At 33.6% G+C, this 25,319-nt stretch overlaps 5 protein-coding genes across 5 annotated transcripts; 2 read left to right on the forward strand and 3 right to left on the reverse strand.

Annotated features, from left to right (window-relative positions):
- The first annotated feature begins 61 nt into the window (after nt 1-61).
- On the forward strand, nt 62-3,032 carry LOC125054923 (serine--tRNA ligase, cytoplasmic). Its single transcript, XM_047657078.1, has 8 exons — nt 62-512; nt 702-918; nt 1,184-1,344; nt 1,418-1,599; nt 1,711-1,801; nt 2,061-2,317; nt 2,524-2,650; nt 2,790-3,032. Exons 1-8 carry the CDS (start codon nt 192-194, stop codon nt 2,907-2,909), a joined length of 1,476 nt encoding a protein of 491 aa, XP_047513034.1. The 5' UTR covers nt 62-191; the 3' UTR covers nt 2,910-3,032.
- Nucleotides 3,033-3,391: 359 nt separating this feature from the next.
- On the reverse strand, nt 3,392-5,867 carry LOC125054934 (tumor susceptibility gene 101 protein). The gene has a single exon (XM_047657088.1). The coding sequence runs from the start codon at nt 5,708-5,710 to the stop codon at nt 4,469-4,471; it is 1,242 nt and encodes a 413-aa protein (XP_047513044.1). The 5' UTR covers nt 5,711-5,867; the 3' UTR covers nt 3,392-4,468.
- Nucleotides 5,868-8,151: 2,284 nt separating this feature from the next.
- On the reverse strand, nt 8,152-9,892 carry LOC125050466 (60S ribosomal protein L12). The gene is made up of 4 exons (XM_047650353.1): nt 9,726-9,892; nt 9,575-9,648; nt 8,754-8,934; nt 8,152-8,371 (listed from the first exon to the last, which is right to left on the reverse strand). Exons 1-4 carry the CDS (start codon nt 9,760-9,762, stop codon nt 8,169-8,171), a joined length of 495 nt encoding a protein of 164 aa, XP_047506309.1. The 5' UTR covers nt 9,763-9,892; the 3' UTR covers nt 8,152-8,168.
- Nucleotides 9,893-11,668: 1,776 nt separating this feature from the next.
- On the forward strand, nt 11,669-21,693 carry LOC125052211 (MAU2 chromatid cohesion factor homolog). The gene is made up of 12 exons (XM_047652888.1): nt 11,669-11,939; nt 12,115-12,294; nt 12,525-12,647; nt 13,303-13,431; nt 13,639-13,747; nt 14,106-14,273; nt 14,735-14,923; nt 15,898-16,007; nt 18,031-18,132; nt 18,551-18,654; nt 19,025-19,227; nt 20,252-21,693. The coding sequence occupies exons 1-12, from the start codon at nt 11,715-11,717 to the stop codon at nt 20,431-20,433; spliced, it is 1,824 nt and encodes a 607-aa protein (XP_047508844.1). The 5' UTR covers nt 11,669-11,714; the 3' UTR covers nt 20,434-21,693.
- On the reverse strand, nt 21,694-24,487 carry LOC125052216. Its single transcript, XM_047652900.1, has 3 exons — nt 24,135-24,487; nt 23,146-23,327; nt 21,694-22,436 (listed from the first exon to the last, which is right to left on the reverse strand). The coding sequence occupies exons 1-3, from the start codon at nt 24,288-24,290 to the stop codon at nt 22,229-22,231; spliced, it is 546 nt and encodes a 181-aa protein (XP_047508856.1). The 5' UTR covers nt 24,291-24,487; the 3' UTR covers nt 21,694-22,228.
- Nucleotides 24,488-25,319: the final 832 nt, after the last annotated feature.

A 25,319-nucleotide genomic window follows, 5' to 3' on the forward strand; every position in this document is an offset into this window, starting at 1 on the left:
GCATCTCAACAGACAATTGTCACAAACGCGAGCTTTCGAAAACGCCAAATTGCATTTTGGATTGTAGGACTTGACTTGACTACGGAAATCGGAATACTCAATACACCGGATTATCGCTTTCATTTTTCAAATTGAATTCTTCTTTTTCTGAACTCTTGGCCATAAAATTATTTTAAATAAGATTTGAAGCAATGGTTTTAGACCTAGATCTATTCAGAGCCGATAAAGATGGTGATCCAGATAAAATTCGTGAGAATCAACGCAAGCGGTACAAGGATGTGGCACTCGTGGATACTGTAGTGGAACAAGACACTCTTTGGAGAAAGTTGCGTCATGATGCGGATAATTTAAATAAACTGAAAAATGTGTGCAGTAAAGAAATTGGGTTAAAGATGAAAAACAAAGAGCCAGTCGGGCCTGAAGATGATCCAGTTCCTTCTGAAGTAGCAGATAACCTTATTAATATTTCTAATGAACAGCTAAAGCCATTGACAGTTAATCAAATTAAGAAGGTAAGCAATTTAATTTGATTTATGTATTTTTTTATATACTTATTACATATAGTTTACCTTACACAATGATTGCCATATGGTGGTAACTTTACAATGAGGAATATATGAAAATATATATATGTAAAATATTAATTTATATCATTTTCAGATATATTATTTCTCTGTTTCTAATTAGGATTATGCTCTCAGGTCCGTGTCCTAATTGACGAAGCTATTACAAAAAATGAACAAAATCTTTTAGCCGCTGAGAAGCTTCGTTCATCTGCCTTAAGGGAGGTTGGTAACCATCTGCATGAATCTGTACCTGTTGATGATGATGAAGATCACAATGCTGTAGAAAGAACCTTTGGTGACTGTACCATGAAGAAAAATTACTCTCATGTTGATCTTATATGCATGATTGATGGTAAGCAATAGGTTCATTTTTATATTTGTAGATCTAATGTAATCATATAAAACAATTCATTAATACAACATATAAAAAAATATAAAATAATTACAATTTAATAATATAAAACTTTATTTACATTCATACAAGACTATTGAATCACTTGTACAAATATTACTGATACATGCTTAACAGTTTTGAATATATATTGTTTGTTTTCGCTAGAAACCATATTTATTATATAAAGCTGACTTATTTAATATATATATTATTAAATTTATAGGTATGGATGGTGAAAGAGGGTCTGCTGTAGCTGGTGGCAGGGGATACTACCTCAAAGGCCCAGCTGTATTTTTAGAGCAAGCTTTAGTACAATTGTCCCTAAGAATTTTATTTCACAAAGGGTACACTCCATTGTATACCCCATTCTTTATGAGAAAAGAGGTAATTATTTATAATCTAAATTTTCCTATTACAATTTTTTGTATATTCAATAATTTAAATAATAAATTTGTAGGTGATGCAAGAAGTAGCTCAACTTGCACAATTTGATGAAGAACTTTACAAAGTAATTGGAAAGGGTTCTGAAAACAAAGGAGACAACAGCATTGATGAGAAGTATTTGATTGCTACATCAGAACAACCAATTGCAGCCTACCACCGGGATGAGTGGCTGCCAGAATCTACATTACCTATTAGGTATAATAAAATATATCTTATTTAAAAAAACATTATTGTGCTATTCCAATGTGTGGTAAATAATAAATTACAGATTATCATGTTCTTCCATTATTTATTTATTTATTTTAGGTATGCTGGTATATCAACATGTTTTAGACAAGAGGCTGGTTCTCATGGACGTGACACACGAGGTATATTCAGAGTTCATCAATTTGAAAAGGTATTTTTCCCTTTCAATCAATTTTCAGCAATCCTCCAGCACAATACAAGTCCACACAAGGTCCCTCTATTTCCACAACTTAGAACATTAATTTTACAATAACTTTATTATTCTTGATTTGCATAAACTAAATTTTTTTTTTTAACATGAGAATATAGTTTTGAAGTTCAAACTATTAATACATCATTCAAGTTACTCAATAGTGAACTATATTCATGATATTGTGTAGTATAAAACAATGCATTCTTTGTGCTTTCAGATAGAACAGTTTGTCCTGACATCCCCACATGATAACAAATCTTGGGAGATAATGGAGGAAATGATAAGCAATGCTGAGAACTTTTATAAAACACTAGGCATTCCATATAGAGTGGTTAACATAGTGTCTGGGGCACTCAACCATGCAGCTTCTAAAAAGCTGGATTTAGAAGCTTGGTTCCCCGGATCAGGAGCATTTAGAGAGCTAGTTTCCTGCAGTAATTGTTTGGAGTACCAGGCCAGGAGATTGCTTGTTCGGTCAGTTTTATAATTTTATCTACTTACATAAGAAATGAGCCATTATTCTGCTTGTACTAATGAATTAAATCAATCCTGCATTGTTTCTATAAAAGACCACATCATCTTCTGTGTTAATGTATAATTACAAACTATGCGGTAAAACACTTATGAGCTTAAACAGAATTATGCAAAACTAATATTTATTTCATTTATTGCTATTAAAGGTATGGTCAAACAAAGAAAATGAATGCAGCAACAGAGTATGTGCACATGCTCAATGCAACAATGTGTGCCACTACACGAGTTATTTGTGCTTTACTTGAAGTACACCAAACTGAGGATGGAATTCAGGTAATATTTCAGTAAAATACTTTGAGGATAAAAGATGTAACTATTGACAGCTAAATTTGTTTTTCCTTGTTTTAAATAAATCTTGAATTACAAAGTGAATCATTTAGACTATAGACTCAATTAAAATATAATATTTCAGGTACCAGATGCATTAAAACAATGGATGCCAGAACAGTATCAAGAAATAATACCATTTGTGAAACCAGCGCCTATTGATTTAGAAGCTGCAGCTGCCGCCAAAAAAGGAAAGAAGAAATAAATTCAGAGTCCTTTCTATATGTCAAAAAGCATTTTATTTATTTGGCTAAGCATATTGTTTTATATTTTATTTAAATAAATTATGTGCCTGTATTATGACTATGAAATAAATGATGCTGCCTTACCTTGACCTTATTCTTGTCAAATACATTCTTCAAGAATAAGCACCTATGTAATTTCTCTATCTAAACACACAAAATGCTTACTACTTAATAAATATCAAAGAATCCTATGTCAAATAGTAGTATTAATATTGTTTTGTTGCAATAAAGATCTTTTAGAACAAATTTGAGGTTATCTTAAACAGATATAGCTGCAGTGGTGGCTTGATAATTTTATAAATATAGTTGGTTTGTCATATAAATGTCAGCAACACATTCAATATATGACTTTAATGTAGCCTGCACCATCAAAGTAGTTAATACAGGATAACTACAAAAGCAAACATAACAAGCATATTTTTCAGGGCAGTGATAAAAAATCTTATATTTTGCCAATTTTATTTAGATAAAACATTATAACTAGTGATTAAAATATGCACATTTACGTATCTAAACAATATATTACAGATTTTTTGAGATTACATATAGACAACTTGTTTTTTTTGTGTTTTTACTATACCTACAATTATTTATTTTCAGACACTAAATTTAGATTATAAATATGAAACATAAATAAGCATCAACCACCAAACCTTTTATAATTTGGTATCTTATAAAAATTTGACAAATAATATTTTTTATTTGCTTTAGTTAATAATTAACATAGTACATATATGTTTTGGCTAAAACTGCTATAAATAGTATATTTCTGAACTTTCTGGGCATGAACAGTGTATAAAATAAAATATTATTTGTTATATGATTAATAAACTCAAATGATATACTCTCTCATTTTGAGGAGTAGAGTTCTTAAAAAATAATTGTATATAATATTGGCTTAAATATGAACTATATGTGTATGATACACTGCACTAGGGGTCTCTACAATGTCTAATGGCAGTTATTCTGTAAGAATAAAAATCAGTAGCCTCTAGTCTGAAATTCAAACTTCTTGGTTTGTAAGTTTCTTCAGATAAACCAATTCGAATACAGTTATACTCCTTCTGTACATTGTAGTTAATTAACACCACTGTAATTGCGTAAAAAACCTAAATATGGTAAATACATATACAAATAAAAGCCCTGTGCTCCACAACAATTATGCAGCCTTCTCAGTGTAGTCTTATTGTCTATGTAATACAAAACTTTAATTTATTTAAATTAAACTATCTCTCATGCATTACATTTAATGATACAAGAAATAAACAACCCTTGATATGTTAGGGTAATTATTAAAAGCTAATTCAAATACATAGCACTAGTATAGTTTATAAAATTTATTTAGTTCAACTAACCAAACAGCAGAACCATTAAAGCAATAATGTGACATATATCATAAAATAATTCTACTCAAGTAAATAGCAGTATGATTAAAACTAAACTAACACAAAATACAAGCCCTGCTCCGCTTATCATGTGAGTAATATGGTAGTACAGATAACAAAATATTCAATTAACATTAACAAGCCAATTGTGCCTTTTGCCTGCACTTATGCATTAGGGCCCTCAAAGTAAATTGACGGCGTGCTAGGGTACGCACCTGTTTCAGAAATGTATCTAAATCAATAACTTCTTTTCGTAAGGCCTCTCCCATATAATAAATTGCATCTTCAAGTGTTGCTTCTTCAGCAAATGCATTTAATAGCTGTGAGTAAAGGGGTGCTGTAGTAACTACTGCTTCATCAACATCTATACCCTCTTGTCCACCCAGTCTTTCAACAGCTGATTGTAATTCTTTCTCTTTTTCTTGTAACGTCGCTACATTTTTATCTAAATCTGTTCGTTCTCTTTGTAGACGACCAAGTATATCTTCAAGTCTTGTTTTTCCTTCACGTAATTCTTGTTGAGTTCTACGTAATGTTTCAAGTTCAGCTTGTGATTGTTGTGATTGTTCGTTTAGCCTTCTCCTTAGTTTATCTTCCACGGCTGACAGTAGAGATGCCTTAATATGTTCTTCTGTTATTGTACCACCTGCTACATCAGGGCTTGGACCATAGCTAGTAGCTGGAGCAAAATTTGGAGGATAAGGAGTGCCATTCATATTAGCAGGACCTGGGTAAGGAGTGCCAAAATTAGGATATGGTAAGTTAGATGTTGCTGGGTAAGGGCTAGGTGTTGGATATGGAGGTTGGTTAGGAGGTCCTGGAAGCTGAACAGGTGTTGGATATTGAGGTTGCTTAGGAGGTCCTGGAAGCTGGCCATATGGGTACCCTGCAGGTTGTGGCATAAATGGCCCAGCAGGGTATGGCGCTCGAACCTCATTTCTTGGTTTGGAGTAAACAGGGGGCAATTCACCAAAAGCAGTAATCATACATTGAACTAGGTTTTGTAGGGTTGACCCATTAGGCTTCCACTCATGCAAATAAGGCAAGTACACCTTGCCATTGCTATCTACGAATTTAGAGACCTTAATCGACATGTCTGGAGTTGGTTTCACGAAACATAAAGGAGCGTTTTGTGGATGAGTATCCATCAACCAAATGCATACTGGTATATTATAATAAGCGCCTTTGTAATTCACAGGAATAGTACCTTCCAGATTTAGCAAATCCTTTCTTGCTCCATTGTTGAATACAAAAGCTTCTAGACGATAAGTCAAGCCACGATATACTTGTATAAGACTTGTAACTTCTTTGGAGGTAAAGTCACGATATTTATATTTTGTAAGAAACCCTTTTAATGCATTTTCTTCGTTAGACATTTTGACGTAATAATAATTACGAATGAGGCAAAGATGAAACTTATTTCAATAGTGATTGTTACCAATTTAATATAACTTGATTTGTCATCATCTCGGTAAAATCACAATTTTCAAGTTGATATCAACTATCTATCACATTCACACAAACTAAAATGTCAAAACTGCATATTGACGTTTGACAATACCCATAAACACAATAAAGAAATGAGAATCTATAGGTGTAATATAGATATTCAATGTCATTTGAAAAATAAACAAAAATGAACTAGGGCTAAGTGAGAAGAGAATTACAACACAAAAAAGATTTTTTTAAGTTTTATTTGTCTGTCTGTATAGATAAACTAATGCCAAAACTACTGAACTGTTTTATACCGCGTTTTGCAATTACGCTTATCGTAGGAACAATATACACAAATTTATTTAAAAAAGTATCTATTTAAATTATATTTCTTCTACTGATTTATAAAAACGACGAAATACTGCAGTTATTTATCAACTTTAAAATTACAATAATTATCGGTCCGAATTTCTTGAAATATTTTTTTTGCCACTAAATTGCCTTAAAAACAAAAAAATACGTTATAATACTTGGTTTGAGGATTATTTTAAAAACACAAGTAAAAGTAAAATTTGGCACTGTGGCCTAAGGTTTCCATTGTGTTTAGGGTTGACACCCGTACTTTATAATTAAGTATTGTACGTTGTTAGAGGTTTATTTTATTTATTTATTTAATTTTTAGCCTTAAATTATTTCCTAATACAAAAGTACCTAATTATCGCATGTGTTAGTGAATATCTTTAACAGTTAGTATGTATCAGGAACCCTTTACAACGCTTCGTCAGTTTCATTTAAACAAGTTTTTACTAACAAAGAGGGTAGTAATCGACTACATCACGAAAACATTAACTAATTAATTAATTAACTACTTAAAGGCCGGCAACGCACTCGCGAGCCCTCTGGCATTGAGAGTGTCCATGGCCGGTGGTATCACTTAACATCAGATGAGCCTCCTGCCCGTTTGCCCCGTTCTATAAAAAAGCTACATTAAAATTAACACCAACATTTCCACCGAAAACAGAAATAATAAAGATGCACAACTTAAACTTCAAAATATTTATTCACTCGGAAACATAATCAAAATCTGATTCAAGAAATTCGATTCCTTCGTTTTCATCGTCACGGACATAGATGGTTCAAGTTCCACTTCTGTTATTCTATCTTTTACTTTGTATGTATTTTCAACATTAATCACATGATCAGTAGCACTAGCACGCCTAGATTCATACTTGCCAAGCTCGAAATCAATTCTTTTCTTCGCTTCGTTCTTTCAATTGCGATCACAATGATATGGCGGCTATTTGATGGCCTCATGTCCATGCTGTTTTAGCAGTTCTTCCACTTCGTACAGGGGAGTGGGTTTGATTTCTTTGACAAGCCTCAATGTTTCTCGAGATCCAGTGAATCTAGAATGGGTTCTCGCAGTTCTGCTAACAAAGTTCTGATTGTTTTTCTCAACATCTATGAGTTCTTTGACTAAGTCTTCGATCTGACGTTTAAAATTACACTTTTTTATTTAATTAGTCGTCTCTAAAAACTACCACCTTCTCGGATTCGTCTCCACTCCACCAAAAACTCAATATCAGCGTATTCTTCATTTTATAATTTTAAAAACAAACACTGTTGATTTTAATAACGCTCCATTTTAGTATCCTTCAATTCAAATTAAACTTCAATAAACGCGGTGCCTATTTGTAAAACAACCAATACTCGCATGAAAAGTTTAGCCTGTACGCATTAACCCTAACAGTGATTTTAAGTTTATTTCGAATACAAATTTGCGCCTGCTTCCTTTTTTAGTTTTATGATAATCTGCAAGCAGTTTCGAAACGTTTTTTTTTTGTTTGTAGGCATTTTATTGTAAAATCGTTTTTGGTATCGAATTGGACTTTTGAGCACGATACCAATAAAAAGTTATCAATATTTTATTCATAGATATCTTAAAAACTCTCATTTCTCCTAATTTTTTATTTTTTTTGACTAGATTTTGATTTATGGAAATGGGATGTCAAGAACAAACAATTTAAATAAAAAACATATTGCCACTAAGTTTCTCTTTTTCTAGCACTAGAAATTAGTATGATTATGTCAATCCTGTATTATTTAAGCTTAAGCTAGTCATTAATAATATTGTTTTGCATAGTATCTCAACACAATCCCACTGTCCTCTTCTTTACTACACACAAGTTATTAGAACATAATTTTCCGTGACTGACGTAGTCTGTACCAAATGAATACTATAGAAAAAAAGCTATGCTATTTGCTTACGCTCTGCTAATTTCGGTACGGAAAATGAAACTCTACCACGAATATTGATCTACAATCCGAAGAATTATTAGATTTAGTTTACAAATTACAATAGAATAACAATAAAACTAAGTAATAAGATTATTTTATAGTTTATTCATCAATAGTAAGAGCACCACTGTTGATGTCATTAATAAGGTCATGTGGTGGTCTACCATCTATTGTGCAGCCAACAGATTGAGATGTACCAAGGATTTCTTTGACTGTTCCAGACAGATAACGTGCCATTGACCTGGCTCTCATGACTTTAGCAATACCAATGACATCTTCCAATGTGATGTTTCCACTGTGCTTAACTGAAACAAGATAAATCATTTTTACAAATACAGTAACAGCTCCCTATTCGCGCTTCCGTCATTCGCGGACATGCAACAAAATTCTTCAAACCATTGCCTAAGCCTGAGGATAATGATTACATAATCAAAATGTTCAATAATATCAATAAAATTTATCTTCTTATTTATATATGTTTTTTATTTTGGCACCTAGGAACGTATCCCCTATAAACCCATATAAATTACCCTTCTGTATTTGCGGCATATTTATGGAACATATACCCCGCGAATAAAGAGATTTTACTGTATAGACTTTAAATATGAATGAGTTTAAACAATTATACTATCCAATTATAAAAAGTTTTCATTCAACATTTCCCAAGATAATAAAAAAAATACATACTGTTCTTTTGCTTCTTGCGGTCACGTGGGGGTTCTTTTAAAGCTCTAATGATCAGGGCAGCAGCAGAAGGCACAACAGAGATCTGTGCTTGTCTGTTTTGTACTACCAACTGCACAGTAATCTTTAGTCCTTTCCAGTCACTAGTTGCCTTTGCTATGTCATCCCCCACTTTTTTTGGGGACTATAACACAAACAAAAGATTAAGAAAATTGAAAGAGCTAATTCAGTGGAAACTCAATCAGCCAACCAATTGCAATCTAGCCCTTAATAGAAATTATAGTTATTGAGTAAACTGTCCATCTCAACAATTTCCTATTTAAAATTGATTTTGGATAAAATATATTATGATTGTAAGAAAGCTTAACCACAACTAAACTAGTTAATTGAATCTCTACTGTAACAGCCTACTCATAAAGTCAAACCACACTAATAGCACGGTAATCGCGGCAGTCATATAGCCTGGTCCGCGACTCCTTATTGGGCATTCGGAGTAGCCGCGACAGGGAAACCGGTATCCTGAGTCGCGGGTTCCTTCCATCCGCCACCCGGAAGGACGCGCCTGGTAGGGGGGCACCCCCCAGGATCATACATCACACAACGAGCCAATTGTAATCATAAGTTATTACTTATTATAAAATCTATTAACAATGATTATGAACTTAAAACGCCCAATTTCGTTTATATACTCATAATGATTACAATTGTATCTATATCGCATACCATAGAGGTATACAGTATTTGCCAAGTATGACTGCCACGCGAAATTTTGAGGTTATGTTTTTGATTTGACATAAGAAAAATAGTGACGAACTCCTACTTACGAGACCAAGAGGACCAATCTTAGGAGCTAACGATGATGTAGCTCCAACTTCTCCTCCAATACATCTCAAGTTCACTGAAATAACACCACAAAACTAAGTACTCGAAGCCACTAGGAATAATCGTCAATTACCACCCACATCGATTACTTACCGATTTTAACTTCGTTAGGGTCGAATTTGGGCGGCATTTTAAACTATTATTTTGTATTATTTACAAAAAATAATTGGAATCAGTAGTGATAACTACGGATTAAATAGGCGAACCGTCGGAGAGACGTTCCGTAAACGGTGACAGCTCGCCGAAAAAGAATGATTATAATTGAAGTTTTTCATTGACTAGTCTAATGTCTTTGTCATAAACGTTTGTTTTGTCAGTTGTCATATGTCCTTTAAGATATATAAGATACAACATATAGTATACTCTATGGCACACCTTTATTCTCGGGCGAAAATAAGAAAACAGACGTCACTCCGAACAAACTTTTAAGACGAGTGAATATATGTTTTTTCCTTGAGCGTTTCTATGTGAATATAAATTAATTACTCTTGTTTGTGAAGAATAAACCAATTAACAAAGATAAAAATGGGTTGTGATTTATAACAATATAGAACTTCCCATAGCCTCGTCTTTTTATTTAAATATGTCAGGGCCTCCTTCGAGCCTTTTTTGTCGGAAAAGGGTAATAATTGATGCTTTTGCCTTTTACGCACCAACGGGTTGGGATGATGTTTAGCCTTGTCGAAGTGGCGTGTGGACGCCAAATTCATCTATTGGACTATGGTATGGTAAGGAGTCGCCTCGAGTCGCCACCTCTCTGCTTTTTGTATGTTTTTGGTACGCAAACAAAGGACGCGAGGGGCAATGCGAGAATGTTATCAAATTGAACTATTCATTTGGAATGCAAAAGCGGAATCAGATAAGCAAAAAATTAAAAACTCGCAAACTAATTTAGAATGTTTAGACATTTAGAAACCTAAGAAAGCGTTTTCTTTCTTTATTATATTGATACCGACATGGTATGATTTTTAAAATTTATATTTGTGATATAAACGCAAGGCATTAATATTGGCAGGCACATAAAGTAACTTACGCCGTCAATCCAATCACGTCCATCTTGTCGAAAATGTAGCGAGGAAATAAATGAAACGAGAGTGTGGATGGCTTCCACTCGTGCAGCATCGACTAGCCTATGTTGCTTGCCTCGTCACATCTGGAGCTGGCTATAGATAGCGATAAACGACATTTCCTTTTTTTGAAGTGGCTAGGACGAGAAAAAAGGTATTGAAGTATAAAGAGTGCTGGATACACTAAAACACTAAAATATTGAACTATTTACATTATGCTGCAGATCACAGTCGTTGTATAGACTATAGGTTATTAGGGCTGCATGCTTTTTTTTATATATTTATTAACACTTCGTTGCATTATATAACTAAAAAAGGTTGCGTGTACTTATGTACGCGCGTAAGAAGTTATACTTCTTTGGCTTTCTTTATTTTTTTTAAATATAATTAATTAATATTTAACGTATACAATTTGATAATATTTAATATTTAGTAAATTATTCAATTATTAATTAATATTAATAACAATTATTATTATTTTATTATATTATTAATTCAATTTAATAACTTGGTATGTTTCATAACCTTTTAACTAAGTAACAATAGGTCTTTGTGAAAAAACATTGCTAAATTTCTTCGAAAAAATAATTAAAACTCCTTTATTTGTTTAAAAGGTTAATGACAAATGTCATTAATCATTATGGTCATTCAAAATTTGCGATCTTCGAACTTCACGCATATTGTATTTCTTTTTACTTGTAGATTGTCTTATTCCCATCTCGCTCGCGCACGCTATAATCACACTGACAGCTTTGTGTCACGGTGCGCGCGCAATCGTAAAATTTCACTCTCATCAATTTTTCATAACGCGCCTAAAGAAGTATAACTTCAATAATATAAAAATTTAACAATTAAATGAAGAGGAGGTAAATTTAAATGAAAAACTACTGGCGTCTTATATATTTATCTGTGGTCTAAGTAACTAAAACGGCAACTCTAAGCTGTACATTGTCAAACCACAAATAATTGGTAACCAGTGTTGTCAACACCGTTCCCTCCAAGCAGAAATGTCAAAATGGCGTCAACGCAGGACGCTTGGTATATTTCTTTACTTGGTTTAGCAGAACATTTTCGTACATCTAATCCCCCTGACATAAAAAGTTGTATTCAATGTTTACAAGCTGTTTTTAATTTCAAACCACCTCAAAGAGTGGAAGCCAGAACCCATTTACAACTTGGGAATATCCTTTTGACACACACTAAAAACATCGACTTGGCGAGAACTCATTTAGAGCAAAGTGTAAGTTTTTCCGTATTTATTTTCTAGGTATCAAGACGTTTTGTAAGTGTAGTGGTAACGACTAAATATATATAGTTCGAATTTAAGTTGAGGTATTTGTAGAAGGTATCTTAAATGCAAAATATAAACAATGTTTTCAATGTGGGTCACTAAAAATATTAAAATTTCCTTTCAGTGGTGTTTATCTCAAAGTATCAATGGATTTGACGATGTTAAGTTTGAAGCAGCGAGTGTTCTTGCTGATTTGTTTGAACAACAGGGTCAGCCAACTCATTCAAAGCCTATATTACGAAAGGCGATTGAATTATCACAACACAGTGTTTACTGGCACTGCAGGCTCATATTCCAACTAGCAGTGAGTATTAATTTATTATATATTACTTGAAGTTTACTCAGCTTGTTTAATTAAATTTTATTAAAATACTTTAATGTATGATAACAGGTGTTGTAGTGTTTTTGATAGTTTTGTTCATTAATTTCATATGACAAACACCATATTCAGTATCCATTAACTAAGTTCGGTTTACAGGGACTTAATACCTAGTATATCTAGTATAAATATCATGATTATATATTGAATTCCAGCAAATTCATGCAACAGAAAAAGAATATGAAGTAGCAAGTAGTCTACTAGGAGTAGGTGTGGATTATGCCCAAATATCAAATTCTGCTTATACAAGGGTGCTCTTTCTTTTAAGTAGGGTTATGGTAAGTATAATTTTGTAAGTTTTCTAGTTAATAATATTATATATTAATGGTTATACTCTTACTTTGTATCATTGTTGTCTGTAAAATACCCAAATTATACTACATAGAAATATAAGAAGCATATGTTATGTAATTAAAGAAAATTAATGGCCTTAAAACTTTATACAGACAACTTTTACAAACTGATTTAGTTTCTTGATAAAAAAAATCATACTAGGCAAGGTGTTCAGCCTTGAGATTAACGCACCTAGCCACTAGACCATATTTTAAATATTTGTTTAAAAATAATATTTCTAATAAGATACTAATTTGTAGATTAGAGTATTTTGAAGGAATGAAATTGATGTTGTTGCGGTTTTATTATAATTATAAAACATTTTATAACTAAACAGCTTTTATTGACACATAGATTTACTAATCAACAACAAACATTTAACAAGATTGTTTTTATAATCTACACTTGCTGTATAATACATACTTTGTAATTATATTGCATTGTAGTCATCAACTTAGCTTGAACACTAATTATATGAAGTAACTGTGTAACTGTGAACTAATATAAGAATTGTGAAATGTTATTATTTTTATTATATTTTTAAAATATGTATTTTACTTTTGTTAAATATAATCTCAAGACTATGCAATTTGGTTGCAGTTACTGTTAATAGATAAGAAGATTCAAGAAGTTTTACCATTATTAAATCAAGCCGGGCATCTTGTCGAGTCCTGGGTCGGAAGTCCACACCAAAAGGAATATCTTAAAGTATTCTTTCTTGTTTTACAAGTAAGTATTAACTTTTTTGTAATGTAATGTGAAAAATAATTTATTCAAAGCTTCATTATTTGCTTGACATATTATGAAATTTATTTGTTTAATTATTTATTTGTCTCTACAAGCCTTTTTCAACATAATTTTTAGGGTAAAAAAAGATCTTTTTATATTAACTTAATGTGAGATTAATTAAATATAATTATTGTATTCTTCTTTTAGGTGTGTCACTATTTAATGGCTGGACAAGTCAAGAGTGTCAAACCCTGTCTAAAGCAATTACAGCAAAGCATTCAGACAATTATGGCACCGACGTGGCCTGATGATGACAGTGAGTTTATAGAATTATAATACATCATAAAACATATAAGATTATTAGTAGACTAAAAAAAATACTTAATCATTTAATATGAATTCCCAACAACCCAGGTTCTTAAGCATAATATTCCGAGTCGAGTGTTAAATAAAAAATATATTGGATTTTATTTACCGGGGATTTAATTAGTCTCGAGTCTGAATATTACCCTCATTATTTATAGTCATAATCATAGTTGTCTTGTACCTAATCATTTTACAAACACCATAAGATTTGACTTAGCCGCTGTTGACTTTGAATCTCAATAATTTAGTACCTTCAGAATCCAATTTCTATTGAATGAAAGTTTTAACCGAAGTACCCGCTCTTCCAGCGGTATGCGGCGGCAGTCCCGGAGGCGAGTCCTTCGTGTGGCTGTCTCGGCAGCAGCTGTACGTGCTGGTCTACTTGGTGACGGTGATGCATTCGGCGCAGGCCGGCTACATGGACAAGGCGCACAAGTACACCGAGAAGGCCTTGGCTCAGATCGACAAGCTCAATTGTGAGTTTTGACCGACAGCTCCTTTGAAGTCGGTTATAAGTAGTGTGCACTCTGCCTCTTGGCAGGTGCTCGTCTATTGTGGAATTTGTCAATCTAATAGGCAAGTAAGTGAATTCTGTGCCTGATCAACGGCCAGCCGGTTTCCTCACGATGTTTTCCTTCACCGTTCGAGCGAATTTTAAATGTTCACATATACAGAAAGTCCATTGGGGCACAGCCGGGGATCGAACCTTCGACCTCAGGCTGGCAGACCTCGACTGAGAAAAGCACTAAAAGAAAAAAGATCAATATGAAAAATTGGAATTTAATTGAAAAGACGAATTAATACAATTGTATTTACCTAGAAGTAAAGTCAGTGTCGTGGTCAGCAAAATAAGTAAATAATGAAAAAAATCGGTTTTCTACAAAAGTTTTATTTGAAACATAGACCAAAAACAATATTATAAATGGAGCTATTGCAGGCAACGAAGAGCCAGGCTTGGTCAACGCGGGTCGTGGCGCCGGGCGGCGAGGGGGCGCAGCCCTGGCCTGGCGTCTGCGCATGGCTCTGGTGGAGCACGCGGCCCTGTGCCGCCTCGTGGCCGGAGGCAAAGCCAATGCGTTGCACGAGATCGCGCGAGCTGCCCATCTGCTCACGCATCCTCCGGATGGTGAGCATTTTATGATATCATTAAATATCATAAATTTAAATTAACACGATTAGCTTTAGTTCGCGTGATGCAATAAAACGCAGGTTTTTACAGACTAATTTCTCAGTCTAATTGAATAGTTTGTACTAAAATAATTTTTGTCTCCATTTGTTCTCCACTGTACATCTAGTATCTGCTTACACATAGAGAGATAAATTCTTTAGAAAGGAGTGTTTGAGTTATCTTTATAAGCAGGTGCGAATTTATAATTCTACGTTCCAGTATTACGTAACACATTTTTGTCCTTTTGTAAAACGTTACGATGCGGGGCGGGGATTGAATTACGCGTTATTGTTAATATTATTTTTGACTTTCCAGTAATTTACACCACAAAATGGTAACTTTTAGGTATAAAGAGGCACTAGGTAGTCACGAAACGTTTTATTATACTTGGGTACAGAAAAACGTTACGGCGCATTACATGGGGGGGGGGGATGTGTCAATAATCTCCAAAAAAATGCGTGACGTAATATTTGAACGCTCCCTATGTCACTGAACCCCTCTTAAATGCCTGGATCGATTAGAATGAAGTTTTTGTATGCGTTTGGGTGGCGCCTTGGATGGTTTTGATTCACAAACCAGCCCGGCAGATGGCGCTGCAGTCGGTACTTTCATACTTTGTTTAATATCCTAATCGCTTGAAATATCATGCAGGACAACGTCAGTGGGGTTCGCTAGTATATTTTATTTTTCTTGTAGCAATGTATCATTGTGCCGAGCGTTTAGAAGCTTCTATAAATAAATTAATAATTATTTTATACCATAGAGTACTTTTCATTCTAGGCAACGGTAGACTATTTCAATTTAATGTATTTTAGGTAATACTTATTTTTTTAATTTACACAATATTACACACTAATCAAGAAGCTAAAAAAATTTCTATACTTTATTCCTGCAATTTAAAATTTGTTCATTAATATAATTTGATAACGCAGCCCAGTGCGCAGCCGCTCATACTCCCCAACTGCACTGCCTACTGGGCCTGTACGCCATGTCCATGAATTGCATGGACGCCGCCGAAGCGCAGTTCCACACCGCCATACACGTGAGTGTTGATCGATTTTATTTCCTTTTATTAAAGTGTATAGGGCACATATGTATGCGTTAAGTTATACTTCTTTAGGCGCGTTATGAAAAATTGATGAGAGTGAAATTTTACGATGCGCGCGCACCGTGACACAAAATTAACAGAATGAAGTTGCTCACGGAAGATGCTACGGCATTGGACATAATTTAAAAACAACATTCGAATAATAATAGAATTTATGTTACACTTAATGTAAGAGTATAATAATAAATATTTTTTTATTTAATTATTCAAATGTAAACTGAACTTTATTGACTATAATGACTCATTTTCCAGTCTTTGATTATTTAATTGTAATTAATTATTTGCATGCAATCAAAAACGATTTTAATAATGCCAAAGAAGTATAACTTCTTACGCGCGTACATAAGTACACGCACCCTTTTTTTTCTTATCTAGGCTGTTTGATAGTATGATAAATTAAGTGTATGGCTAAGCGCGCACGGGTTACTTTTGTCATTGTCACGATCACTCCATGTATTTGTATACCCATATTTTGTTGAATATAGATATACAAATACATGGAGTGATCATATACTGGTACAAGATAATCTATTGGGGCTTTTACCTTAGTAATAATTAATTTACAAAGAAGTTTCACTTCAGACATGTGTACTTTGTACGCACGGACTTTTTTCTGTATAAGACATGGCTTCAAAAAATAACATGTACATAATCAATAATTTATCCAAGATACGCTTGTAAATTATGTCTTTGTCTGGCTAAACCCAACACTGTCTTGGAGTTTAATTTGGTGGAGGGTTTTGGTCGAAATATATAAGAATGATCATCAAAATATCTTCACTCCGATATTGACATGGAGTTTGGTAATGGTTTCAAAAGGCAAATTTGCCCAACTCAATTAGTGGTAACAATATTCGTTAAGATAATTAACTAAAGTAACAATAAAATCAACATTTCCTGATACACACATAATATATAGCCATACTTTTCTATAACGCTATGTATTTTCTAGACGCGATGAAAGGCCGATGACCTGTTATCACAGGACTTATGTAGTATTATAGGCATTACCTCTCTCACAAAGATTACCTGTATTATTTAAACTAATATTTATTTCAACAGAGCCATCTTAGACTACTAAATAAAATCTATGTAAAAAGAGAATTTAATAAGCAAACATTAGCTCTCTGCATATGCTGGAATATTGTTTAATATTAAACCTGTATACTGGGGAGATCTGTCCCATTTTAGGCCTCGTATAAGAACTACATTAAATAATGGTCACACAAGAATTCAATTTCACTTCAATGCCACACATAATTGGTTTTTTTTTAATATCCGAGGTGGAAATGCATTACCCTTAAAAGTTGCAAGGGCATGTGGGACTCGACCCACGCCAAAATCTCTGCTATTCAGAGACTGGGTGACCCACTAAAACCACCTCGAATGGTTCCTACTAACTACTTTGGCTCGCATTCTACGGGGACCTCAACGGCATGTTACACTCAAAAACCTCCGGTGCAGTATACACTATAGGAGATGGGAATATCTTCTCCTATTTACTCCCCGTCTTCTACCCCTAGAATTCGACCTAGGGGTAGAAGCATAACATGCTCACTGCATTCCATATGAGTTCCATATCTTGTCACTGCCGACCATTTTTTGTACAACACAAGGCAAAGAAAGCCCACCTATTACCCACCACACACGTAATTGGCATACTAAGCATATATATCTACCTAAAATCAGCGAGTCTTTACCACAGTTTTCCGAGATATGGGAAAGCAGTGGACACGTTCCGAATATACCTGCAAAGCTTTTTGGTTGATGGAGGTTGATTTAGTACTAATATTTTGTTCTCACGTTTTTTATTGAGATTAAACTCCTTTAATAAATCAGTCACATTAAAGCACTGTTTGGCAGCTAGGGAAAGGTATTTTCTTTTCGCAGCGTAAAGTTTAATTTGTACTTAAGTTAATTTAGGTTTTTTTTTTAATTTTATTTAATTGAATTTCAGATGTCACAAGAGAGAGATCTGTGGATGTTTGCGAAATTGAATCTGGCTATTGTGTATCTACGAGGACGGAGAGATAATGATTTAGCCCAAATTATGGAACAGGTAATAAATATAATATATATATATATATAGTTATTTATATTAATTTGTAAAGAAATAATTATATTTTATAAATTATTAATTATCTAATAAGCGTTAACTGATGTTTCATTTAACAAGACGCTAGTTTTGACTTGTCATTTAAATTTTTATTAAAAGTTTTTTTTTTTGTTGGAACATTTTGGAATTATCAGATTAAAGTAATTTAAAATAGGTACAATAGAGCTTTAGAAAGTGAAAACTAGACTAAAAATTACGATTTTAACCGACTTCAAATAAATTAGGTTATAAGCAAATTTTCATAACTAAGCTCTTATTAGAAAAAACATAAAAATAATATAACATTTATTACTTGTGTACGTAGAGCCGCCGAGACATGCGGATTCATTTTGTTATATGTAAACATTGTGACTTTTTCCAGGTGCGTCCCGAAGCATTACCTGCGTACGCGCACGGCCTTCGCGCCGCGTCTTACTACGTACTAGGTCTACAGGCCTTCTTCCAGGCGAGATATAATGAAGCCAAGTTTGTATATTTTTATTAAATTATTTGATATACATATATAAATATTATTATTATTGTTTACCAACTTTATCTTTTAAAAATATTTACCAATTTAAAAAAAATAACTAAATACATGAATTATAATTTAACACCGTGGATATAAATGTCGCATTAAAGTAGTTAAATCACAGATTTAATTGAATCTCTAGACAGTTAATTAAACGGACACTCACACTGCCAGAATGCTCGCGAAAATTGTGTAATCCTATTCATAAAAGTATAGGAAACGTATAGAATGTTTTAGAAAATGCATTTATTAGCTAATTGATACGACACTGATAAGGAAAGAACATGTTTTTATGTATGTCACAATAATTTCCATATATTTCAGACGGTATTTACGTGAAACGTTGAAGATGGCGAACGCCGAAGACCTAAATCGTCTTACGTCCTGCTCACTCGTGCTCTTGGGCCATATCTTCCTCTCTATCAACAATTCCCGCGAAAGCATGAATATGGTGACACCTGCTATGCAATTGGCGAGTAAAATTCCGGACGTGCACGTGCAATTGTGGGCGTCGGCTATTCTCAAAGGTATAAAATAGCTTATATACAAATAAATCATATAAAAGCCTAGTGGCTTCAGCGTGCCAATCTCATCCGTCTGAGGTCGTAGGTTCGATCCCCGGCTGTGCAGCAATGTACTTTCTGTCTATGTGCGCTTTTAACATTCGTTCGAACGGTGAAAAAAATCATCGTGAAGAAAACCAGATTGCCTTAGACCCGACTCGGAGGCGTGTGTCTGGCACAAGAGGCTGAACACCTACTTGTCTATTAGATTGACAAATGATCATGAAACAGATACAGAAATCTCAGGCCCAGACCTAAAAAATATGTTGTTTTACTGATTTATTTATTTTTATAAAATTGCTTAAAATAAATAGTCGGCAGTCATACTTAATATTCAGAGTCGAGAGTTTGGTTATAATTATAACTCGTATCTCAATTCACAATCTCAAACTCAACTACAACTCCTGTTATCAAGTTTCCGAGACTTAGGGAGGTAAAAAGGAAGATATGTTAGGAATTTAGTTCATTTAATTGTCATTAAAATATTAAGTGTCAGTGTGTAAATATTAATAATAAATTAACTTTTTTAATTTCTTCGATAATAAAAACACGTGGCATTTTAATTTACAATTCGTCATTTGAGATTTCAATAAATTATTTTGCATAAAATATAAAATACTAATATTTCATATATTCCCTTTACGAAAGTATAATTTAAAAAATATAATTTCCATAAGGTAATTCACCCTTCTCACTTTCTCTCAATCGCTCTCTCTCTTTTCTTCGACAAAAACGCTGCACATCTTCGTGACGTTCCGTAAAAATTTTACCCGCGCATGAGGGTAAAATTTCTAAAGAAGTTACACTTCAAAAAAAAGTACTATCCAATGTATAATTCTTGCATATAGTGTAACTCTATGTTTAAGACCAAACTCCCTAAAACATCAAAATTACTTGACTGGTTGGTTTAATCCATACATATAACGTTTCTCAATTGAGAATGCCTAGCGCTTGATATATTATTTAATTTAACATAATTTTTCCCCAGACCTCTACCGTCTCGCGGGTGACACGGAGCGCGAGAACGAAGCGTATCAAATGCACTGCAATTTCTCTCAGGCGCTGCTCAAAGACCATTTCCAGGCCACGCAGCTCCCTCAACACGCCCTTGTGAATTGGACTAGCGGCCCACCCCCGGCTTTGCCCGCACCTAGCGTTAGTCACACGTAGCCAAATTGTTGAGCCGTTGGTGTGGATATGATTGAATTTCCGGATGTGATTTGAACATGTCAACCGGTAAATTGTCTGAAAAATCAAATTTTAATTTCGCGATGAAATTATAATTTTAATATATTTTACGTTTTTGTCAGACTGATATATTCAAATTTGTTTGAATCAAAATCAATTTTAACGCTCTCGATGTTTTAATAACAAATAGCGACCGTTTTACGAAAAAAAATGTAACATCAGATGAAAGACTGTAACTTGAAAAATTTAAGAAAAACGCTTCGATTTAAAAAAAAATCAAATGGGTTATAAAACAAGGAAACCACGACCATATATTATGCTGTGCTGTAAAGGAACTGAGCACAGCAGTTACATTTTGTTTAATTAGCTGCCTCGTGACCATGTCTGGTTTATCTTTCTACCAATTTGTTAAAATCTATTACTTATTATTTAATTTATCACCATCTTTTAATGTACTAAGTTTCTCGATTGAATTAACAATAGCGATATTGCATTAAATCAGTTAACAGAGACAGTACAAACTTAGTATGTATGCGACAGACTGATTTTGTGATAATTTGTATGGCTGATAACAAAAGCCAGTCAGTGTAAAATAGGCCCGTATGTCGAGTTTAATTAATGAATTAAAGGACCTAAAACGCCGACATTTTATTTGATTTAAATTTAGCGATTGACCAATCATTTATTAAATTTGGCAATAATAGAAGTAGTACTCTTGTAACCTTGCACTTTTAAGCTACGTGTTATATTTCGACTTAGGTTCTACCATATTTTGCACAATCTACGGCAAAACTAATAACAGTCGAGTGCGGCTGTATGTAAATATTATCGATTAAAGAACAAAGACGTCTCATATTTATTTTAGCGACATTTAGTTGACGATCGTCTGAACTGTGTACGGTATTGAGCATTTGCGTACGCGTACGAAGCCAATACACGTACGCGTACGCTATCGATACCGTACACGGGCTTGGTTAATTAATTTTAATGTTTTGATGGACGGATTCGCTTTGTATAGTTACGTCACAATATCGTAGTTATATATTTTATTAGATTGGAGTAATTCTTCCATAGATCTGTCCATTAAAACGTCTCGGAGACGAGAATTGTAAATTAACATGTATACATTTATGTGATTATTCCGATAGACAGTGTAATGCGGCCTTACGCGTGGGTACATTTGCTGTTGTTAATATGTAAATAAAAGTTGAACTATTGTAAATAATAAAATATATGTTTTTTGCTAAAAAGTCTCTTTATTTATTGCACTTCTATAATATTTATTTTCTTCCTTATAAAACACAAAATAGATAAAGTAAATAATACATTATTAAGAAGAACAACTAAGGTAGCAGATGTTACAATAAAAAAATAAAGTGGAAATGGGCGGGGCACGGGGCAATAGAAACAGAAAAGTGGAGCAAGAAAGTATTAAACTGGTGATCAACAATAAACGCAAAAGAGGAAGACAATTTAGAAGGTGGGTAGACCAAAATAAAGAAACAGCAGGTGGGTACATGGCAGAGAGTGGCACAGTGCAGAGAGGAATGGCGGAGATTTGGAGGAGACCTTTGCCAAAGCAGGGCACACCGATAGCTAAATAAAATGTGTTTAATTGCAAAAGTATCTGAAATAAAATTCTATTATTATTATATATAACCTAGGATTAACCTGTCGAACCATGTCTGAAATGTAGCTTTGAAATAAATGAAGGAATGTGAACAAAGATTGACGAGAGACAAACATTTTTCCTTATCCAATGGTAATCTTAACGGTTTTAATTGAAATGACATGAATATTGGCTGCAAATCGATATTTCGCCACCGGCAGGTTGCGAATAATGTATGGGATCCGGAGCCAGATTGTTTTTGCGATAGAACGTATCCCGTAGTATCGCACAACGACCACGATTCACGTCTCGAGCCACTCGACCCTGCTTCTGTTGCCATCCATAGTCAAAGTTGGTTGCGACACGGAAATAAAACCTTAAAAAGTAATTTTATACATATATTCCTATTACAAAACTAAAGGAGTATCGACTTATGAGATTTTAAAAAAATTACGTAAATTCACGTCATGTTGTACAGTGCTTATGCGAGAATTTGCAGGGTAATGAGAATCTTTGCTATAATAATAATTTATTTATTACAAGAATATGGTACAAAAATGTGTAAGGTGGTACAATCGTAAGTTCGCATATTCTGCCACACTCAATGGCGCGCATATTTGTCTTAAGGAATTTTACATTATTAGTCCAAGTCAATTCTTATATTCATTTTCACGAATCAATTGGCCTACCTCGCCCAAGGATTATTTAAGTACTGTAGAATATAGCTCAGCGTTTAAATTTATTTTTAGTAAAGACACTTGAAAAAACTAGTAACATTTTCTATATTCCTATTTTGCACAGTCGTAGTTTTAATAGCTATTTTTTGTTTGTTTGTACTAATAGTAATTCAATTCGGGTGCTATAATAAGGATTACATTAAGTTTATGTTTTTATTGTATTTAATAATAGAACACGACTTCCGACGAGTTAAGGCCTCGTACAAATACTTCCAAAATTTGTATCTGTCAAGAACAAGGTAATACTTTTAAAGAAAAACGCTTTTTACCGGATTAAAAGCGTTTTTCTTTAAATGTGTAAAGGTTATGTAAATCAAAGACAATACTAAGGTAATACTTATTACTTACTTATCTTCTGGTGCCTTCTTATACCTAGCCTTTAGATATCTTTCAGCGGCACCCTTTTCTGTGCTACCATACAATAAATTCAGCACTTCAGGTTCAATAGGTTTCATCAGATTGAGATCATCACTTTGTTCCACAACACGAGGACTCACGGGTTTTGATTTCGCAGCCGGTTCATTATATATCTATACATAAACAGATAAATATTGTACGTACTAGATTAGAAGAAATAACCCTTATTTTGCAAATAAGGACAAACTACGAAAGACATTAACATCACGAGGTATGTATCCTTACATTAGTTAAATTACATATTTATATTTTAGATAATAATTAGAAGCGTTAAAATGTTAGCAATCATCGCACACTTGAAGCTAAAATGAGGCTTTTAGTTTTTCCCACACTCATAAATTGTACGATAACATTCTCGTTTCCGATAGTGTCCAATAGACCGACTACACTTATATTATTTATAGGTAACATAGATGTTACTTAGACTTATGAACCCTTCAATAAGCCAAGTTAGTTTGTATGTTGAACCAGCGTCGCAACCCCACTACCCCTAATTTTGTTAGTTATAAGTTCAGGCAGCTCAAACAAAAGAGTTTCATTTAATATATATTTGATATATCCCTACTACACCCGCCACCGAACTTACCTCACGCAAAAGAAAAAATAAAAAATGCAAAAAACCGTTGGCCAAACACAGTCCTACGTTTTGCCGTCGGGAATACAAAACGTCTGTTCTTAACTGTGTCTAAATTTTTTAGTCCAAGGAGTTTGTGATATCTTAAACAGCGCTAAGATTTCAGAGCAGACAGCTTTCTTACTGAAAAGTTTTTTGCTTCTAGGTGGAGTTTGACTGTGTGGTATCTAAACGGTCTATGATAGGCAACTTTAAGAATTGCTCTAATCGAAATCAAATAAATCTTTACAAAATAAACGTATTATGGGCAAGATCTACATGGAAAAAAATCCCATCAAATACTTACATCGATTAGTTCTTGCGTCATAGCTATAAGAGTGTCGATATCTCGAACCCGTTTCTCTTTCGCAGCCAGCAGAGCCGGCATCAAATGTTCGGTGTACCATACTCTTTGTCGTCTATTTGTTTTTTTCCACGCGTCCGCGTAATATGCGTGTGTCATTTTATATTACAAGATTTACTAGTTATATCAGATATATCACTAATAATTTTAAAATGTTACTAATAATTTGAGTAATTGTCAAAACACGTAGAGACAAAAAAGTTTAGATTTTCTAAATGCATTTAGACCATAGCTATATACAACCATAGCCTATTATAATCTGTTGATCTTTTTTATTAGAGATTATTGAATTTAGAATTAGGCTATGTAATATTTGTAGTTTGTTTGAAATGTTAGCTTTTTGATATCTTCTATCTATCTATATATACAATGAAAATGGTCTTCGTTTGAGGCTCAATCACGCCTAAACCACTGATCGTATGTACCATCCTAGATGGTTTATGGCTATTTATTTATTAAATTCCAACGTTCCTTCATTTTTTTATTGCTGTTTTACTTTTATGAAAATTTATCCATACGGACTTCACCGCGGAAACATTCGGGGAGGCTTCCTAGAACCTCTAAACGTCAACATTTGTTAAAACTCGATTTTCGAAATACAGTCAAAACCGTTTATAACGACATCGTTTACAACGACCTATCGGTTATTACAACCAGATTGTACGGTCCCGTCCGAATCCCTAGTAAACTATTCAGTAAACAAACCGCTTATAACAACATCGGATACAGCGACATATCGCTTACAACGACGAAATTTTATCGATATATCATCGGCTATAACGACCAACCGCTTCTTGTCTCAGCAAAACAAAACAATACAAACGATTTTAAATCTTATTTAGAGACGTTGAATGAATATTTAGGCATATTATTATCTACGCACTTTCTCCCAACGAACAGTTTCAGCAAACAACGATTTCGGAGGCTCTTAACGCTGTAACAATTTTGCAAAAATTTGTTGCCTTTAACGAACAGTTTGATACTGGTGAGTGGTGATACTCATACCTTGAGGAGTATGAAACGTAAAATGCAAAAAATATTTGAGACTGGGCTAAAAAAAATCAGACCAAAATGACTGATTACTTTTGTACCTAATTATTTCGTAATAAATATTTTTGTTTCTTTTTT

This window comes from Pieris napi, chromosome 1 (genome assembly GCF_905475465.1).
Source record: "Pieris napi chromosome 1, ilPieNapi1.2, whole genome shotgun sequence".
Lineage (NCBI taxonomy): Eukaryota > Metazoa > Arthropoda > Insecta > Lepidoptera > Pieridae > Pieris > Pieris napi.

What these genes read in the sequence shown, in the direction of transcription:
- LOC125054934 (XM_047657088.1), bottom strand. Translation starts at nt 5,710, where the DNA reads ATGTCTAACGAAGAAAATGCATTAAAAGGGTTTCTTACAAAATATAAA.
- LOC125054923 (XM_047657078.1), top strand. Translation starts at nt 192, where the DNA reads ATGGTTTTAGACCTAGATCTATTCAGAGCCGATAAAGATGGTGATCCA. An exon ending in GAGTTCATCAATTTGAAAAG is followed by an intron (nt 1,802 to 2,060) that starts GTATTTTTCCCT and finishes TTGTGCTTTCAG; the next exon opens with ATAGAACAGTTTGTCCTGAC. An exon ending in GCCAGGAGATTGCTTGTTCG is followed by an intron (nt 2,318 to 2,523) that starts GTCAGTTTTATA and finishes TTGCTATTAAAG; the next exon opens with GTATGGTCAAACAAAGAAAA.
- LOC125052211 (XM_047652888.1), top strand. Translation starts at nt 11,715, where the DNA reads ATGGCGTCAACGCAGGACGCTTGGTATATTTCTTTACTTGGTTTAGCA. An exon ending in TCAGATCGACAAGCTCAATT is followed by an intron (nt 14,274 to 14,734) that starts GTGAGTTTTGAC and finishes GAGCTATTGCAG; the next exon opens with GCAACGAAGAGCCAGGCTTG. An exon ending in GCGAGATATAATGAAGCCAA is followed by an intron (nt 18,655 to 19,024) that starts GTTTGTATATTT and finishes CATATATTTCAG; the next exon opens with ACGGTATTTACGTGAAACGT.
- LOC125050466 (XM_047650353.1), bottom strand. Translation starts at nt 9,762, where the DNA reads ATGCCGCCCAAATTCGACCCTAACGAAGTTAAAATCG. An exon ending in AGATTGGTCCTCTTGGTCTC is followed by an intron (nt 8,935 to 9,574) that starts GTAAGTAGGAGT and finishes TTTGTGTTATAG; the next exon opens with TCCCCAAAAAAAGTGGGGGA. An exon ending in CCGCAAGAAGCAAAAGAACA is followed by an intron (nt 8,372 to 8,753) that starts GTATGTATTTTT and finishes ATCTTGTTTCAG; the next exon opens with TTAAGCACAGTGGAAACATC.
- LOC125052216 (XM_047652900.1), bottom strand. Translation starts at nt 24,290, where the DNA reads ATGACACACGCATATTACGCGGACGCGTGGAAAAAAACAAATAGACGA. An exon ending in TGACGCAAGAACTAATCGAT is followed by an intron (nt 23,328 to 24,134) that starts GTAAGTATTTGA and finishes GTTTATGTATAG; the next exon opens with ATATATAATGAACCGGCTGC. An exon ending in AAGAAGGCACCAGAAGATAA is followed by an intron (nt 22,437 to 23,145) that starts GTAAGTAATAAG and finishes TTACTTTTTAAG; the next exon opens with GTTTTATTTCCGTGTCGCAA.